This window comes from Aythya marila (assembly GCF_965140915.1).
Source record: "Aythya marila genome assembly, chromosome: 21".
Lineage (NCBI taxonomy): Eukaryota > Metazoa > Chordata > Aves > Anseriformes > Anatidae > Aythya > Aythya marila.
Window position 1 is genome coordinate 4,558,619 of NC_139062.1, and position 17,244 is coordinate 4,575,862.

Below are 17,244 nucleotides of genomic sequence, written 5' to 3' on the forward strand. Positions count from 1 at the left end.
AGCCACAAACTCTGATGCTTGTTGAACCATCTCTGAAAGTTGGATCTGTGTCAGCTCCAGACTGTCTCCATGTGTTAGATTCGATGCCTTCTTTGCAGTACAAAATGCATAATGTAAAATAGGAATTTGCCCATTCCTAACTTGGATCTTTTTCTCTCTTCTGTTTCTCCAATCCTCCTACCCTCATCAGATTGTGACAGCAGTGAAGTTTTTACAGAATCCACGAGTTCGCCAAAGTCCTATTGCAACCAGAAGAGCATTTCTGAAGAAGAAAGGTATGGACTCTTTAAGTTTGTGGTCTCAGTGATAACGAGGAAGTTTGAGTTAGGGTTAAAGCCAAGAAGTATTTCTATGGAAAACTGGATTCTAAGAACAAAGCAGGTAGTCTGTCTGAGGAAAAAAAAAAAAGTTTTTAAGAAATACCACTCTTTTCTTCCATACTGACTAGAGCAATATTGGCACCAGATGTGGAATTGTAGAACATAGAAGACACATTGGAAGTTCTCACGTTAACTATTATTGCACATTTTCTGAGATGAGGACGGTTTAGAGATGTGGAATAGCTGGCCAGTTCTAGTCTTCGTGATGTTGGCTTTAGAATGACCAGCTTCTAGGTGAAAAGGTCGATTGTTTCTGAAGAGAGCCAGGGAGAGGAATGAAGGGCGAAAGACTTTGTAAAAGTAAACAAGATCAGGGTAAGGTTAAGCTTGGGGTCAACCTGACTTTCAGGCTGAAATGGTAAATTACTGACTGAGTTTAGTCCTTTTCTATAGCAGAGAAAGAACAGATCCTGACAAATCCTATATTGTCTTAGACAGGTGGAACGTATTTTTGCATTGCCTACTGAGAATTTATTTTACTTTTTGATTTATAAAGGAACTACATTTTGTTTATTTTTTTCTTTAATATAAAGTTTTGTTCAACAACATAGAGTGTATTTCAGGTGAAGTTCATTCCATATTATGCTGCCTTCCATATGATTCTACTTTTTTTTAGGACCCTATTGCTTAAATCTTTAATGTAAGATGTAAATAATAAGGACAATCATACCTTGGAGTTAATTACATGCACTGTGGAGCACTTTAAGCACTTGGAATGATACTGAAAATACGAACTCCAAACTTCAGAGGGGAGTGACCCACTTAAACGGTGAAGTCATGAGTACTTCAGAGTACATCAAATTCTAAAGCTAAAGATCTTGGGCTTTAAAAAGTAGGGAAGCCTATGAAATACTTTAGTAAGTTTGGGGATATGAGCTGTTTATTGAGATGCCTGAGACCCAATGTCATGAGGAGAGTTTAAGTACACACACCACTCTGCTCATCTTGAACAGCAATGGACCTAGAAGGCAATGGCACAGTCTTGTGTTTTAGCAATGCTGTCATGACAAGTAGTTCATGGGTCCATCAGTTTTAATGTGCTCATCTCCCTGCTTGTCCTAGCGCCAGTTAGAGAGCATTCCAGCCACATAGTTAGGTACGTTGCTTGCCCTGCCTTGCCATCAGGATGGCATTAAAATTTGGAGCCTGTTGGCCGCCGTGCTCCATGAGTTTTTCCTTGAAATATGTGGACCTACGGGGAGTAATTAATCATAAAAGCTTGGGGATTTCAACTCTATCATCGAAGCAATGAAGCAAGGGAAAGCTGAGCCTAAAAGCTGTGCTGATTACCCGGGGTAACCTGATACAAAATCTATTGTTGCCGAGAGATCCTTAGCCCCCAGTATATCGTGCAATATTATAACTGCCTGATCTTCTCCTGTGCTGACAATGACCAGTTATTCCTCATTTTCTCTCTCAACACAGCTGGGTTAGAATTTCATTTGCAGAAGGTATTTAGAGCAATTTAGAGACAAATGTCTCTGGTGTTTGCTCTGCACTTCCCCACCGCAGGCTTCGCTGAACAGTTTTTAGTATCAGGAGCTCCATCTAATCTGTTTAATTTTAATAAATCCCTGACTGGGAGAAGAGGAAGGGTGGGGAGATGGAGGCAGAGAGAAACTGTGGCCCGACTAATACTTCTTATGAATTACTTGGCTAATAATTACTAAAGAGCAGAAATGGTTTGGTAGAGCTGTTTGTTTGTTCCTGTTTGTTAATTAGCCCGCCTTCCCTTTGTGCTAATTATTTGTTTGAAAACGTAACAGTAGGAGATAGGAAGGAGCAGGGTCCAGTAGTGCCTGTACCCAGCGGTCTTTGGAAATACGGCCGTATGGAATCTGACCACTGAGCTCACAACGTGATCTCTGTCCAGTACTCGAGAGCAGAGGGTCTGTACTGTTACTGTATGCACATGCTGTAGCAGATGGGGGCAATTATTCCTGCAACCTAGGTGTTGTGGCTAAATCCAGTCCTGGGTAAATGGGGGTCGTACTGTTTGGTAGGCTGCTTCTGCTTTGCTTGGATATACAGTCACTGTCATCCCAATGACAACGTTTATCCCCGTTTTAGAGAAAGTTGTGTTGTCTGCTAGAGAAGTCCTCACTGTCAGTCAAAAAATAATTTCTGTACAGCAACCATTTCGGTTACAAGAGTCTCTATTAAAATAACGTTGTAGGAAATTATACAGAGATACCCTTGTGGTTTCTTCAGTCCAGGCTACTTCCAGCAGAACTTGCAGTAAAAGAGAGAGCTTTGATCTTCCTGTGGACCACTGAAGAATTTCAGTGGAGGGTCAAATCCCTGAATTTTCATATTGCCAGTTAGATGTACACCATGTATGAACTTGCTTTTTGTAGTTACTTTTATGGAACCCTGCAGGAGAGGTCTCTGACTGCCCACTGGGTCTGGCTGAAAGCTGCTGCTGTAGAGGTGTCTGGGAATGCAGAAGGAAAAGGCTAGGTGCCCTGCCCTGCAGCAGCCTCCTGCTATCCCAGCTACAGCCGTTGTAGCCTCCAGGAACAGAACTGGAGCGTTACCTGTGGGTGAGCTTTCAGGTCCTGCAGTCTCACTTCTGAGACTTACAGAGATGGTTCCGCCTTGAATTATGGTTTTCTTCTTTTTTTTTTTTTTTTTTTTTTTTTAAGCATCTCTTTCCTAAAAATGCCAATCAAATTTTATTTTCTTTTAATACTCTTTAATATAGGAACTGAGGTTCTTAATACATTTTGGTTGAATAGGAGATGAAAGGTACTTCAGGATCAACAGTCGGACTGGGGCTGGTTGTGAAACAGGAGTTGCAGCAGCTGAAAGTAGGCTTCCCTGGGTGCTCACAGGTCAGGGGGTTGCTGAACTGCTCTCAGGAACCTGGGATGAATCTGTTGATGACAGTTGGGAGAATGAGGGTGTCCTGAATTTGTAAAAAGGTCTTTCAAAAGTTGGATGAGATTTCTGTGTTGTCTTAAGCACTTTTAAACTCCCAAATACAGAGGCATTAATGAGAAACATGAAGTTATTAGAATCATTTATCATTTTCTTTGAAGCTTACACTGGCATTTTGTGTAATTTATGACATTTCCTCCTTTTTATCATGAACTTCTTCAGATGAAGGGAAAAACAGCTGTTTCCCTTCAGAGTATCTGAAAGAAAAGAAAGGAAAAAAAGATGCTGTTTGTTTTTTGTCCAACTCGCTGATTCTGCTGATGACATGCCACAGAATCAGCGGCGCCTTGGGAGTAATTAGACAACATGTGGGGTTTAAACCCTTGTGGAAATGTGTCTGTCATCTAACTGTTGTGCCTCAGATGTCCTGTACTGCTCAGCTACCCATCCGGTAACTCATGTGGTTTGTTAATTTTGTGTACTCTGAATCTGTAACTTCTGGCAAGATAAAGAGTCGGGGTGGAAGTGCACAACACACGTGGTGCTTCATTATTTGGGGTGCTGGTACCTGGATTTGTCCTTTGTATCAATGTATGCATATATATATATATACATGTATATATATGTATAGGCTACATGCTTCCCAAAGTAATCGCACTCTTGCTTGGTGAGATGTGCTGCAGGCTGTTGGAATTGTTGTCTTTGTCTTTTTCCATCCTGTGTCTATTAATCTGTTTCAGTACTTTGGCTGATAGGGAGTTACTACACGATGCTTTCTTTTGGGTCTCGCACAGCTTTTTGCAGTGCATCAGAGTTCCAGAAAATTATGCAAGTGTCAAGCTGTCAGGCTGCGGTGATTTCTGAAGAGATGAATAAATAATTTAATTTTACGTGCCCCTTCCAGCCAGAGCTCAAAGATACTTGACTCCCTGGAAACAAAGGCCATCATCCCCAGAACCTCCAGTAGAAAACCAGCTGAATTTTCTTCTCCTTTCTGTAGTCTGCATCCCTGGAAGTCGAACCCTTGTCTTTTCCTCTTTGCCAAAGAAACCAAGGTGGATCACCTTGAGGACCTGAGAGAAGGGGGCACAGCCTACTGCCGGAGGGCTTTAAAGGAAGTAAATTCTTCAGCAGATTTCAATTTAACCCTCTTTTATTACTTTTCTTTTTTATAATTTAAGTCCATTTCATGAGGCAGTTTGCATGTCCTTGAATGGAATCTCGTTACCATGAAAGCTTTTTTAGCATTGATTTCATAACAGTCTTAATTTAATAGCGCCGTCATTACTGAGAAGCCCGGAGAGCGAGGCCCTAGCTTTCCAGGTCACTGACCTTTTAATTACAAACCTTGTTCTGATGGCCAGGTTATCGACTGGACAGCTCCCAGCTTCTGCCCCCAGCATGAAGATGAAAATAACTTTCCTCCCCCACTTCCAGAAAAGGGAGGAAAAGAAAAGTAACCTCTTGTGTTTCCAAAATTAATTTTCTCCTTCAGCTTTACTTTGTAATTAATTCTTTAACATGTCTCAGTGAAGCTCAAACAGTTTTTATAAAGCTTTTCCTAGAGCAGAAAATACAACGCAAGCCAATAGAGTCCAGTGACAATTCATGCAAAAAATACAGTTGGTAATCTGTGCTGTTGAGTATCTGGGCCAACTGCAAGGGCCCTCCAAACCTCATTCTTCTCTAGAAATGACCAGTTTTGAGAAAAGAATGTGTGATTAGGCCAGAAGTGTAAACTATTCAAGGAATGCTAGGTGACTTGCCCTTCTCTTCAGACATGCTGGCAGGATATGGATTTAAGAGATGGTGAAGAAAAGGAACGAAGACCTGACTTCACTGCCCAGCCGATAGTGTGAGTGAGCACTTGCCTTGTTTTGCACTTGCAGATGGGGTAACTTGTTCTCTAGCTGTCTAATTAGCGTTCTGTGATCATGCCTGGGTAGACCTCATCACCTGCACATGCAAAGCTGCAAGTGAGGCCTGGAATTCAGATATTGATTCAAAAAAGAAATGGCAAGAATGCACTTAGTATATTAAGCATCTAGAACAGAGTACTTCAGCACTGAAAGTCCACTCCATGGCTAGAACCAGGCAGGGTGTGCTTTCTGATTACTACAGGAGTTTGGAACAGGTGTTCAGGCAGCACAGAGTATGTCTAACAGCTTGTGTAGATGTACGGAAATGATTGTACAGGTTAAAGGAAAGTCAGAGTGCATTCTACATTTTCATAATGCTTTTCATTTGAGAATCTTGGAGTACATTGTACCCATTAACCACTGAAACTTTGCAGCTATTTGCATCGAGCACATTTGATGGCGTGTATAGGGTTATCAATATCTTGCCGTGCTTTCCACTGAAAAGCTTTCACTTCTGAGGTAGAGGACAGTGGCTGTTTAACATCACTACATCTTTTTTAGGAGAGGAAATGAAGAATACTTTATCTAAGTGATCTTGCAGGGGGAGCTTTAGGGATAGAGAAAGTAATTACCGAGTAAAAAATTTACTAAGATTCTTGAAAAGCACTATGGGATATTTAATTACTAAAGATGCTTAGGCCTCTGTTTATGACTTTGAAAGACAGCAAATGTACCTCATAATATTCTGCTTAAGTTAAAGAAAAATATCTCCTACACATGTTCTTGCTACCAGTTTGTTCTTTAGGTGCCACCTGTCCCCAGGCTTTGGGTCAATACAACCCTGCCTTAGTGGGGAAATCCAGTTGTATCCTCAGGGAACTCATCAGGGACCCAGAGAATGAATGCTTTCAATGCTAACAAACTCCCAACAGCTCCTGTCTCAACCAGCACCATCAGTCGTCACAGCCGTTACTGGCACTCTGCTACATTTACCCAATGCTGATAATGTTCAACATACGAGAAAGACTTCCACCACTGGAGTTTCATAATCCAGAAGAATAAATGTGCTCATGAACCAGAAAGTATTGCCACAGTTCTGTATTTTGTATTTGTTGCCTTCTTTTTTCTTCCTGAAAGTGATTGAGATTCTCCATCCATCTGCTGTGAAGGAGATGTCTCTCTCTCCTGCCAGTCTTCTGTGTACATATCTGTCACCTGCTGTTCAGCACCAGCCTATTCATCATGCTGACTCTTTTCCCCCATCAATTTTACCATTGCTTGTGTTATCTGAACTTGTCATGAACTCTACAGATTTTCTTGGCTTGTGTGCCAAGAAGAGACCTGCAGCAACACTGTTAACAAAATGAGATCAAATGATTGACCTTAGGACATCCTGGGGAATCAGGTACGCTAATTCTTCAGAATTGTCAAGGTTTTTGGAAGGAAATCTTTATAATGGAAAGAAAGCCTCAAGATTTGGAAGGAAGTTTGGAAAAAGGAAGCTATTTAGTCCCTATCTACGTGGAGTAATCTGTTCATATCTCGTCTTTGACGTGTTCCAGTCACTAGTGATTCGAGAGAGGGCAGAAAAACACCTGGTATAACTTTAGGCATAGCTAACCATGTGACGACCTGTTAATGTTTAGAGTAGCCAGATGATTAAGGAAAACGTGTGCATCTGTGTGTTGATAGAAACTCTACTTGCTTACAAATGAGTTTATTTTAGAAGAGCATTGTACTCAGTGTACGTTTCATTGTTTTATAACAATTGTTTTTGTAGCTCAATAGTATCCAGAAACTAGGTTGAACAATACATTTCTACCCCACTGAAAATTCTTAGTTTTTAAATGTTTTCATATTAAATTTGGTTTAAAATTTAAAATCTCACTTTTTCAGATGAAATATTATTCATCCATCAGATCACTCTGATTTTTTTACTCTGATTTTTTTTTTCCTATTGACTAGGCTGGAGTATTTTATATTGTAATTTATAATGGAAGAGATTTTGAATTTTCTCCAAAACAATTTGTTTTTTGTTTGTTTTTGAAGGAGCACTTTCTTTCTGTATGAAAAAATGCTGTGCTGGACATTTGTTAACTAGCTCTACTTGGAACTAAAAAATCCTCTATGGAAGTGCACCAGTAGGACAATACATCACTGTTGTTACTGGGTAGCTCCAAGAAGCTTGTCATCTTGCTCTGTGTTGTGCTTGCAAGTTCGGTTTGAATCTGCTAGACTGCTGGCTCTGAACTCTGCTAGTATGTTGCTGAACATGAGAGGAAAAAGTCCTACTTGGGCTTGTTTAAAGTGAGAAGAAAAAAGTTAGGGAGAATTCAGGCCTACTAAGCTTCATAGGATATTGCTTTAAGCAAATTTGTTTTAAAGGGCTTTGATTCAAGCTCTGCTAATTATTATTGAAAACATGGAAATCTCAGTGACTTTTTCTTTGGTTTCTATGGGAAAGATTGAGAAGGTGCAACAAAAGAGGCGCCCCTTTGATGTTACTGACATTGTGAAGAAGCCATTGAGGGAGAGACTCTCAAATTTGATGTCCTCTAAATGCACGTTTACGTGTTCTGTAACAGAGAGTACAAGTTACATTAGCGGTAACATCCTCCCTCTCTCACATCGGGCTCAACCTACAGTGATCTCAAACCATTTAGATGTATACTCTGCAGAACAAGAGAGGTGATTCATTTAGAGTACATTGGGTGGGCAGTGTGCTACATCTCCTGCCTCTCTTGGGCCACAGAAATTCCCCGTGATTCCAGTGAAAAGACCAGAATCAAGTTTGCTGTGGTTTTGTAGCTTGAAAATTATTGATAAATTCAAACAGACTGCTTTTCTTCCTGGGAAGTTGTGTATGTGCTCTAAAATATTAGTCGTAGGCTTAATTTTAAGAAATAATTAGAATGTCATGAGCTTAATGGTATCTCTTCACTTGGCTATCTGACAGTAACTACGTAATGCAAAAGAGCCGTTAAAAAATGGCTTTGCAAAATTAACTCCTATTGCTCAGTGAGTGGGTTTTGAGTCATATCTGCCTTGTTTACTGTCAAAATAATATTTCCATTCCTAGTAGCATTGAAAAACCAATATGATTACAGCAGAGTGGGTTGAAGTCTGTTCTGGAAGATGATGCTAAAATAGTCGGTTATATTCTGAGTCCTGAAATTGTTAACCTTAGTGATGGGCAAAAAAAAACACACATGCTAAGTGTGACCTGTAAATTTAAGAATTTCTTTATCATGTTTTTTAAGTGAAAGTAAATGTAGAGTACCAAAAGAAAGTCACCTTTGTAGCTGCAATCTAAGCACAGACATTGAAGATCTGAGATAAGACTGCTTGCTTGGTTGTGAGCAAGTTACCTGTTCTCAGCTTGTCTGTCTCTAAAATGGGTTTAATTACCACTTTTGCATCATCGACATAGTTAGATTTATCTTAACTATGTTTATAAACTGCTTTGATATGCTTGTTTTGTAATTGTTGGTGCTGCAGCATGTGTGATTTTCAGAGTTTCTTGCTGCAGTAAGAGCCACTCTTTGCAGAGAATTTACTTCCATCGGTTGTGCATGGGAGGGGAGAGCTGCAAACTTGAGAATGTCAGGATGTCACGGTTTGGGCAGATTGCGTGCAATCCTAATCCAGCCCTGCAGCTTTGACCTTTGAAGCAAGCTTCACCTTGAGACAGTTGAAGAAATCTGTGTTCGTTTGGATAAAAATATTTTTGTTACAGAAATAATTCTCTCTTCATGGTCATGCAGCCCAGGGTTTCCCCACAGTCTTCCTGGAGCGAGTGAAGGAATTCAGTTCCTGATCTGCTTTGTGGATGAACCTGGTACTCTAAGTCTAAAGAGACAGCCTTCTCTCTTGGGGCTAAAACAAGGAGTGTAATTAGGTTAATCTGTGTTGCTCTTCTGCTGAAATCCATCTCAGACCTAATGATACTTTCCTGTTAGGAAAGATAAAATAAGTTCCTGTATGAGATAATTCTCTAGGTTCTCTGAGACAACATTCCTACCCTGCTTAAAACTATGTCTTGGGTGCCCACAAACATGAAATCCCATTATTTACTTTTCTGCTACACATGGCTCTCTCTTAATTTTAATTTGGAGGGCTGTCATTCTTTCCTTAGCTAAAAGGGAAATTTAGTCTTCGGTTCATTCTTTCTGATAGAGCCTAGCCCAGGCGAGACTCCACTCCCCTAGGAGGAGAGCAGAGAATTCATTCTCAATGAAATCTGAGGCTCTCTTAAGTAAAAGCTGTTGACTTTGTCATACTGTGCAAATGTGCATTGCTTTTAGCAAGACAATAAAGGGTAAATGGGGTGATCTCTGCTCCTGTGGAGAGGTCGGGTGGTTACATTACACAATCTTCTAGAGCATCTTGCAGCAAATACATGGGTTATATTAAAAGTTGCAATCATATCATTTTTTAAAAGTAAATTGCTGACCTTATGCAGTGGAATCAGCTTTATTGAATTTCGCCAAAAATGCGTTTATAATCCCCCCCCTGCCCCCGCATACACATGATATTCATGTCCTTGCTGCCCATGTGGAAATGTCCCTTTTTATGGTGATAAAATTAAATTTGTCTTTGTCTCTGCCTTGCCTCACCTTTTAAGATTCCATCCTTAAGAGACACAGGTGGATATCTGTACCAGAGAATGAAGATGGGCAATATCTCTGCATGGGTGGCTGGCTGATCGCGAGCCAACTGCCACGGAACAAATAAATAAGCTTTTCACATTTAGAGGACAAATAAAGTTGAGGACAGGTGTAGTATGGGTATTTTTCTAGGAGAGTTGTGGCCTTAGCATAGGTAACAATTTGTTTTTACTTAGATGTACTTAGTCCTTGCTTGTAGATTTTTTCCAATTGCCATGCAATGCAAAATGTAAAATCCACAAATAGATCATGTGCTACCCAGGTAATACACGTTATGTGTCTTTCTTCATTAATAACTAAGCATAAAGCCCTCTAGTCTGTGGCCACCTGCAGCCCCCTCCCTGAATTCAGTGGAGAGAAAACAAAACCAAAAAAAAAAAAAAAAAAGTGTTTTGCAGCATGCTCAAGAATTTAACAAATATGCATTTCATATTTGTATACCACTTTGCAAATTCAAAGTACTCTACAAATATTAACCGACTAAGGCTTGCAGAACCTTTTGTGGAATGGTAAGATGATAAGATTCATTTCATGTCCTTCTATTTACATTTTCTTTTCTCGGTTAGACCTCTATGTTCTCCCAGCAATTCACAAACTCCAGACTTTAGTGGGAAGCAGAGGAATTACCATCTCCATTCTAGATGGGGGAAACTGAGTCAGAGGCATCAAGAACAGTTAGATCCGAGATAATCCCGACTCCCAGTCCCATAAATAGATAACCATTCTGTGCTACACCGCGTGGTGAACTGATGTTGCATTTTCAGTAAAATTACTCAAAACACTCCCATGTTTATCCTCCCCAGGCCCCAGCTGCTTTGGGGCGTGGGGGTTGAGCTGGTTGTATTCAACAAAACCAATGCAAACCATCCAAGTTAAACGGAGGGGCAGGCTGGCCTCTGCGGCACTCGCATGTCTCCTTCCTCCAGCGTCTCCCCCAGCCTGTCTTCTTTTTATTTAAAAGGTAAGCTGCTCGGAGGTGAGGAGTATCAGAATACCATTGCTCCTGCACTTCAAGTAACCAGGAGAATGCAGCTGTTAAACTCAGAAATATAAAATACATGTTTAAAAGATGACTCTGTATGTGTTTAAAAAAGAGAGCGAGAGAGAATTCAAGGGAACCAAAAAATAGCAGCTTCCATTACTGTAATTAAACGGCAGCATTTAACCTATCAGGCCGTTGCGTGTATGTGAGAGACGAGCAGGGAGCTGCATTTGAAATGATCACCGGCTTCCTTGGGGGATAGAGTAGTTAAATAATTTGTTTGTGAGGTGTGAGTTCAGTGTCGGGTAAAGCAAGTGCGTGCGTGTGTGTGTGTGTGTGCAGCCCAGGAGCTGGGGCTGGCGCTGTGTGTAGTGAGAATACCCAGGAGGGTGGCGGCACCGGCGCCTGCCCCGTCGGATCGAATGCGATCTGCCCCTGCCCCCGTTGGCCGGGTACCTGCAGGGTCAGGGCCTCGCCTGGCCCCAGGTGCTGTCAGAAAGGGAGGGCTTGTTTCATGGTAGGCCTCCTGAGGCAGGCCGGAGTAGCACTAAAAGAAAAATGGGGGGGAAATCGGAGTCCTTCTGATGAACTTCATCTGCTGTGGTGGGTGCCTGGCACTGGGGAACACAGGGGCTGCTGTTCCTCAGGCACCAGGGCTGAAATTGCTGCGCAGGGATCTGCCCCTAAATGCCACCTCAGACAGCACCTTTCCCTGCAGTAGCGTGCCAGTGAGGCCTGGCCTGAATCCTGTGCCTTGGGGCCATAGTTTGCAGATTTAGATGGACAGACGGGGATCTGCAAAGTGTGTCCTTGGCCCTTCATCGCTCACCCTGACTCTGTGAGTAGCTCCTTGTAATGATATTGATTCCTGCTTTGGCATTCTGTAGAGGAGACACATTCTTAGGTGGTGCCCAGAAGGACATATCTTCCCGTTTTTCTTCACTCTCTTTTTATTTGTGAGGTGATTCCTTTGTTTAGGGGATATCCCCTGACCCTGGAGCTCCAACGGGTATCCTCATAGAGAATGTGCTGATACTAGTCACAAGCTTTTCAGCTGCTCCAGCTGCCTCACCTACTGATCTGACTTGCGTTATATTGCAGTAACATGCCCACAAATGTTTCTTAATCTTCCTTCCAGTTTCTGTGTGAATTCTGTGTAGCCACTCCTGTTTTACTCCTGGGCTGGAACTTTTGTGAGACACTGGAAGAGAGCAGTCTTCAAAAAATGTACTTTGAGATTCCCATTTTGAACATGCAACCCCAGTAACTGGATTTTGAGAGCAATGCTTGTGCAAAGGGAGACCAGAGAAAGGCCAGGTGTTTTAGCAACCAGCCGAAGCAAAGCACAAATTCGGGTACTTGCGTAGTTCGATGTGAGGCGGAAATCCAGAAGTGTTACCAAAGATGATCTGCAAGCAGAAAAAAAAATGTCTAAACTTGTTACTTGAATAAGTTACAAATGCCTTACATAGCTCAAATACACATAATGTATGTATAGATTCTCAAAACCATCAGTTATGCTTTGTACATGATAATTGTCCTGTCAGTCTCCAACGTTGTACAAAGGATGTTGTGTAATATTATTCCTGTTTTACAAATGTAGAAACTGAGGCAGATGGAGGTTAAGTGACCTACCCAAGGTCAATAGCAAGGCTGGGAATAGAACCCAAATGTGTAGAGGCTTTTTATTATACTAATAAGGAAACTCTGGAGGTGTGTTTGGCATGGTAATCGGAACCCTAGAGAACTAGAAGCAGTTAGTATGTTCTGTGCATGTCCTGAGGGAGCAATGATGAAACTCCTTTTGTACCTTACCACTCCAGTTCTCCGTGTGTGGTCACCATAGTTTTTTCCACCACTTAACCTCGTTATTTTTAGTATTGTTAGCATTAGTTGTCCTTTGGGCGTTTTATCCAGACTCCTTTAATTTTCTCCAGAACTCTGAAGAGCTGCTGAAGGCACATGGGGAGAAAAAAATAACAATAAACAATCCAAAAGATGAAAAATGAGCTTTTGAAACTATTCTGCTGTTTTGTTGACTTGTCCCCTAATGTTTTTTGTCTTCGCTCTTCTTTTATCGTGAAGGTCCCTGCTTGAATGTATAATCTTGGTTTCTTAAAAGTTCATTTGCTATTGTTCCTTTCTTCTCCACCCAAGATTAACATCCTGTATGATGACATAGATGGTTGTTGTCTAAATGGACGCAGTGTAACCAACAAAATTGTGAAGGGTGGGTGGAGAAATATTTATACAGTTGTGTTAAAAATTACAAAGTAGGTTTGCCTTTTAAACAGAAGGTATTTCAACACTTATTGGCAGCATCAGCCTTTAATTTTACAGGTGGCTAGCTTTGTAGTAGCATTCAGCAAACAATATTTTAATGGCATGTAAAAAAATTTCTCTAAAACAAAAGAAAGAAGAACGAGGGTGATTTATAATCTGTAATGAATACTTGCTGACATGTCTTTTTATAATAGTGTGCTAGTGTCTGTGTCTTTCTGGGGGAAACGCAAACCGGATTTACCTGAAACGTTTGTGCCATAATAATCAAATATGTAGTACTTAGATGTATTTTTCTTAATTGTGCTTATCTTCTCAGTGCTGTGATACCTGACTCCTAGGTGTCTAACATCGATTCCACTTCATAGAAACTGGGTTACAGAAGCAAAGTCACTCTGTGAGGTTGTGAAGAAAATGTCTGTCCGAAAAAGCACTTAGATTTCTGCATTCGTGGCTACTCATTTCTTTTTGGCCACTCGTTTCATTACATTTCCATATATTTTCTCATTCATACTTCCATATATTTACCCATTTTCTTAGGAACGTGCAGCTGTAGGTACTGTTCTCAGTGCTCCTTAGAGCAATGCTTTCTGACAGAGGGCACAGCAGCTCTGTTGTGCTGCATATTCAGCGTTTCCATTCTGTGTCTTCTTCAAAAGCTGAAAGTTCCTTAAGTATACCCTCTGTATGATTTTTCATGTGATCAGTCTAGACTAATGGGTTTGTTCTGTTCCTTTCTAAAGCTAAAAGTTTTAACAGTAGAAGAGGAAGTAAATAACATCAAGGCAAGTTGCTCCTTACATTGCAGTCCATCTTAGCCTGTAGAGGGTACGCTGATGGGTATTGTCTAAGGTAAGAAATGTGCACATGCACTTGTTAGTGGGTGTTTAGGGCAATCTGTAATTCCAGAGTAATATAAAGAACTGTGAACGGTGCATCAGGACAGATTTTTTCATTCTTGTATATAAAATGAGGTCATCCTTTGGATATCATGACAAATGTGGTTAAAGAATTCCTTATGGTGGCTTGAATGTGCTGTTCTCATCCACAATTACTTTCTTTTGAACTCAGAGTTGGGGAAAAAAAAAGAGTCTGCTTCTAGAATTTCACACCACTCTGTTCTAGTCAATGGCTTCTAATCTGGAGTTAGTTCACATTAGTGCCAGTTTTCTAGGTCAGATCTAATAGGGGCCATACTTGGGCTTGTGCCCCTGAAAGGCTTGGTGGTTCTTTGCTGCAATAACAAAGATGTTGGTGTTGCAGCTGTCTGGTTGCCTTCAGATCTTCCACGCTGGCTCCTTCTACTTCAGTGCCAGAATTCTTGTGACATGCTAGTTCAAGTTGTTTCATTTGAGTTGGAAATACAGTTTAAAATTGGAGTTCTGAAGGCAGATCAAAACCAAAACTCTTATACTGCCAGTGTTTTACCTTTCCCGAATTTAAGACAACCTCTTGCTTTCCCCTTAAAAAGCTCCTAAAGATATTATCACAGATCAAAGAGTAGCCAAAGGCCAATCGTTTTGTTACTATTGCTCAACAAGCTGTTTAACAAAATATTTTTCTTTCACATAAAGTAAATGTATATGAAGCACAAACGTTTTCTGAGATTGCTATTTTTAAAATCTGCGGTAAGTTTTGTTAATAAAGTCTGGTTACTAGGTTTTTGAAGTTAAGTACTGTCTTCCAAACTGTTCTACTTTTGGAAATGAACCTGTAGAAGAAATACATATCTTTTCACATTTATAGAATGCTTTTTTGTTGCAGTTTTTCAATTTAATAGAATGGGAGTTTCATAGACCTCCTGTGTACTGTGGTTAAGTTGCTTCATTTATGCATGCAGTGTTCTTCCTTCCAGCCTGTCTCATTCACATGAACTGGTGAGGCTTTGGCTCTGGCTGCCTTCTACTCTGTTTCTGCACAGTGCCTGGTGCAGTGAATGCCTTTTGGAGCCTCTAAGGAGTATTATAATATACCAGTAATGAGGATCAGGAACCATCACCATGAGACTTGTTTCTCTGCAGGAATAACATTTGCAGATCACAGGCTGGGGTATGCTTGGAAACTTACCTGTTTGGTGTATCTAATGTTTGTTTTCTCTGAATGCATAGCTTTATTTCTAGGGAGGTTGTCAGTTGTGGTAACAAATTATGACAGCACTATGGTTACTAGAGTAGCGTCTCTTCCATTATCTGGATTTTCTGCCCTATGCAGGCTTCTTTTAAACAAATGACAGAGCTTTGGTAATATTCCATTCCTGATAAATTACCCCAGAATTGGCATCTTGGCATGGAGTCTTCAAAGCCTTCAAACCCTGAGGTAGATATTCATTTAAAATCTTTTACAATATGCAGAGGTTTTTGGTCTTCACATGGTATTCCTACATCATGTGCTGGCTGAATTGGATGTCCTGCATTCCCCTGTTAAAAATTGGCTTCCAACTCAGCTCCATGTGCTGTCTCCTCATCACTAGTGTGCCACAGGCAGGTGCAGACATCTTCTACCATTGCCCACTCAAAAGAGGCTTTCTATCAGATACTGTTCTTCTGCTTGTATGATAATAGAAAGGAAAGGCTGCGGGCAAGAGACTTGTAGATGATGATAGAAGGAAATTTCCCCCTATTTTTAGAAGGAGAGATCTGTATTTATGTTACAGAAAGACTCATTTCTTCTCTCTTTTTTTTGCTGATCGTGGTATTCCTAGAATGGCTCTGTAATAGACAAGTTTTTGGAAGAAGATACCCAAGACTGAAGTTTCAATGTGTTTTTGCATGCCCTAGTTACGCAGGAATTTAACCGGGCTTTGTAACAAAACTTCTGGTCCTGCAGTTCAGGTTTCTGAGGACTTCTGGACATGTCCTCTTTGATTTAGAGTCATGTAGCTGGCTGCCCTTTTTGTAGTTTGAACTTTCTGTGAAGCAAAAATTGTGCCTGTTGAATTATGCTGTCTGCTAGTTGAAGGTTTATTGTAGATTAATTCAAAAATGAGGCGTCCAAATCCTGTTAAGGCTGTGATACTGCATCTAATAGGACTTCTGCGTTTCAGAGTCCTGGGTCTGAGTCCCATTATCCAGCGATTTTGTCCTGCATGTTGTTCCTCATACTCTCCTCTTGGTGCTTTGCCCCTGAAATACACACTGTAGTACTGGGAGCTTTTACGTAAGGCATGCCTTCCTTTTTTCCTGTGTGGAACAGAGATAACATACTTCATATGGGCAAGGAGCAAAGAGGTTTCTCTACGTTAGAAGAGGAAGACCTGACCTCTCTTACTGCAAGTGAAACTGTACCTTCCCTGCCTTGAAACTACCAGTGAAATACATTTTGCACTGACTTATAATGCTGTGATTTATGCTGTGATATGCTTTGTGATATTACAATGTCCTTTTGCCTTTGTGTTTGATTTTTTTCCCCCTAATAAATTTTAGTGGGTATGTTGTCAGTGAACAGGGGTATTTACCCTAAATGCCCATAGGAAAATGAGGCATCCTCCCCACTCTCTGTGGCACAGAGGAGTCCTGTGCATTCTTTTTTTTTTCCTCCCATTAATCTCACTGCATTTTTTTCTGTATCTTTCCCCCTCCATTTGAAACAGTATTAACGAGGGAGATATTTTTAAATAAGCAACAACTGGACGGAAACATTTCTCTCTTGGGTGCGTGTACATACATGTAACACACACACACGGAAGAGTGACCAGAAGCAACTTTTTCTTTGTATATTTTGAACTTCTCAAATATAGAAAACTGAGAAGAAAAGTTGTAGTACTTGTTCCTGTTTTTTCCATTCCAAAACATGCTCAGCAAGCAGGTCATCCTTTCTTATTCAGAGTGGAAGTACTTTGATCCAGTTTTCTGAAGACAATACTCATTTCAGGAGAATATTTAATCAGTAGAAAATAGGGAGGATTTAGTTTGTTTGTTTAGTATTTAACCAAGTGAATAAGGCAGATTAGGGGAGGGGGGGGACTGGACCCATAAACAAGGTGATATATAATATTTTTTTTCGTTCTCCTTTTAAATAAATACCGATCAGCTTTATGTTCGGAGACAATAGGAGCCGTTGGCTTAAATTTGCAGTTTACTGTATTTATGGCTGTAATATCAAGGTGCTGCCGTCGTAATTTCATGCCCCAATGAGAAGAGCAAGGTCGAAGCAAATGCTTCCATCGGCATCTGCTAACACACTAACTCATAAACAAG

At 40.7% G+C, this 17,244-nt stretch overlaps 1 protein-coding gene across 2 annotated transcripts in view; it reads left to right on the forward strand.

The window, feature by feature from the left end:
- PEX14 (peroxisomal biogenesis factor 14) overlaps positions 1–17,244 on the forward strand; it is a 77,750-nt gene that overhangs the window by 36,258 nt on the left and 24,248 nt on the right. For both annotated transcript variants that reach the window (XM_082777136.1, XM_082777137.1), the window contains one exon: positions 191–275. In XM_082777136.1, the coding sequence (XP_082633262.1) occupies positions 191–275 (85 nt within the window). The remainder of the gene's footprint in view (positions 1–190; positions 276–17,244) is intronic.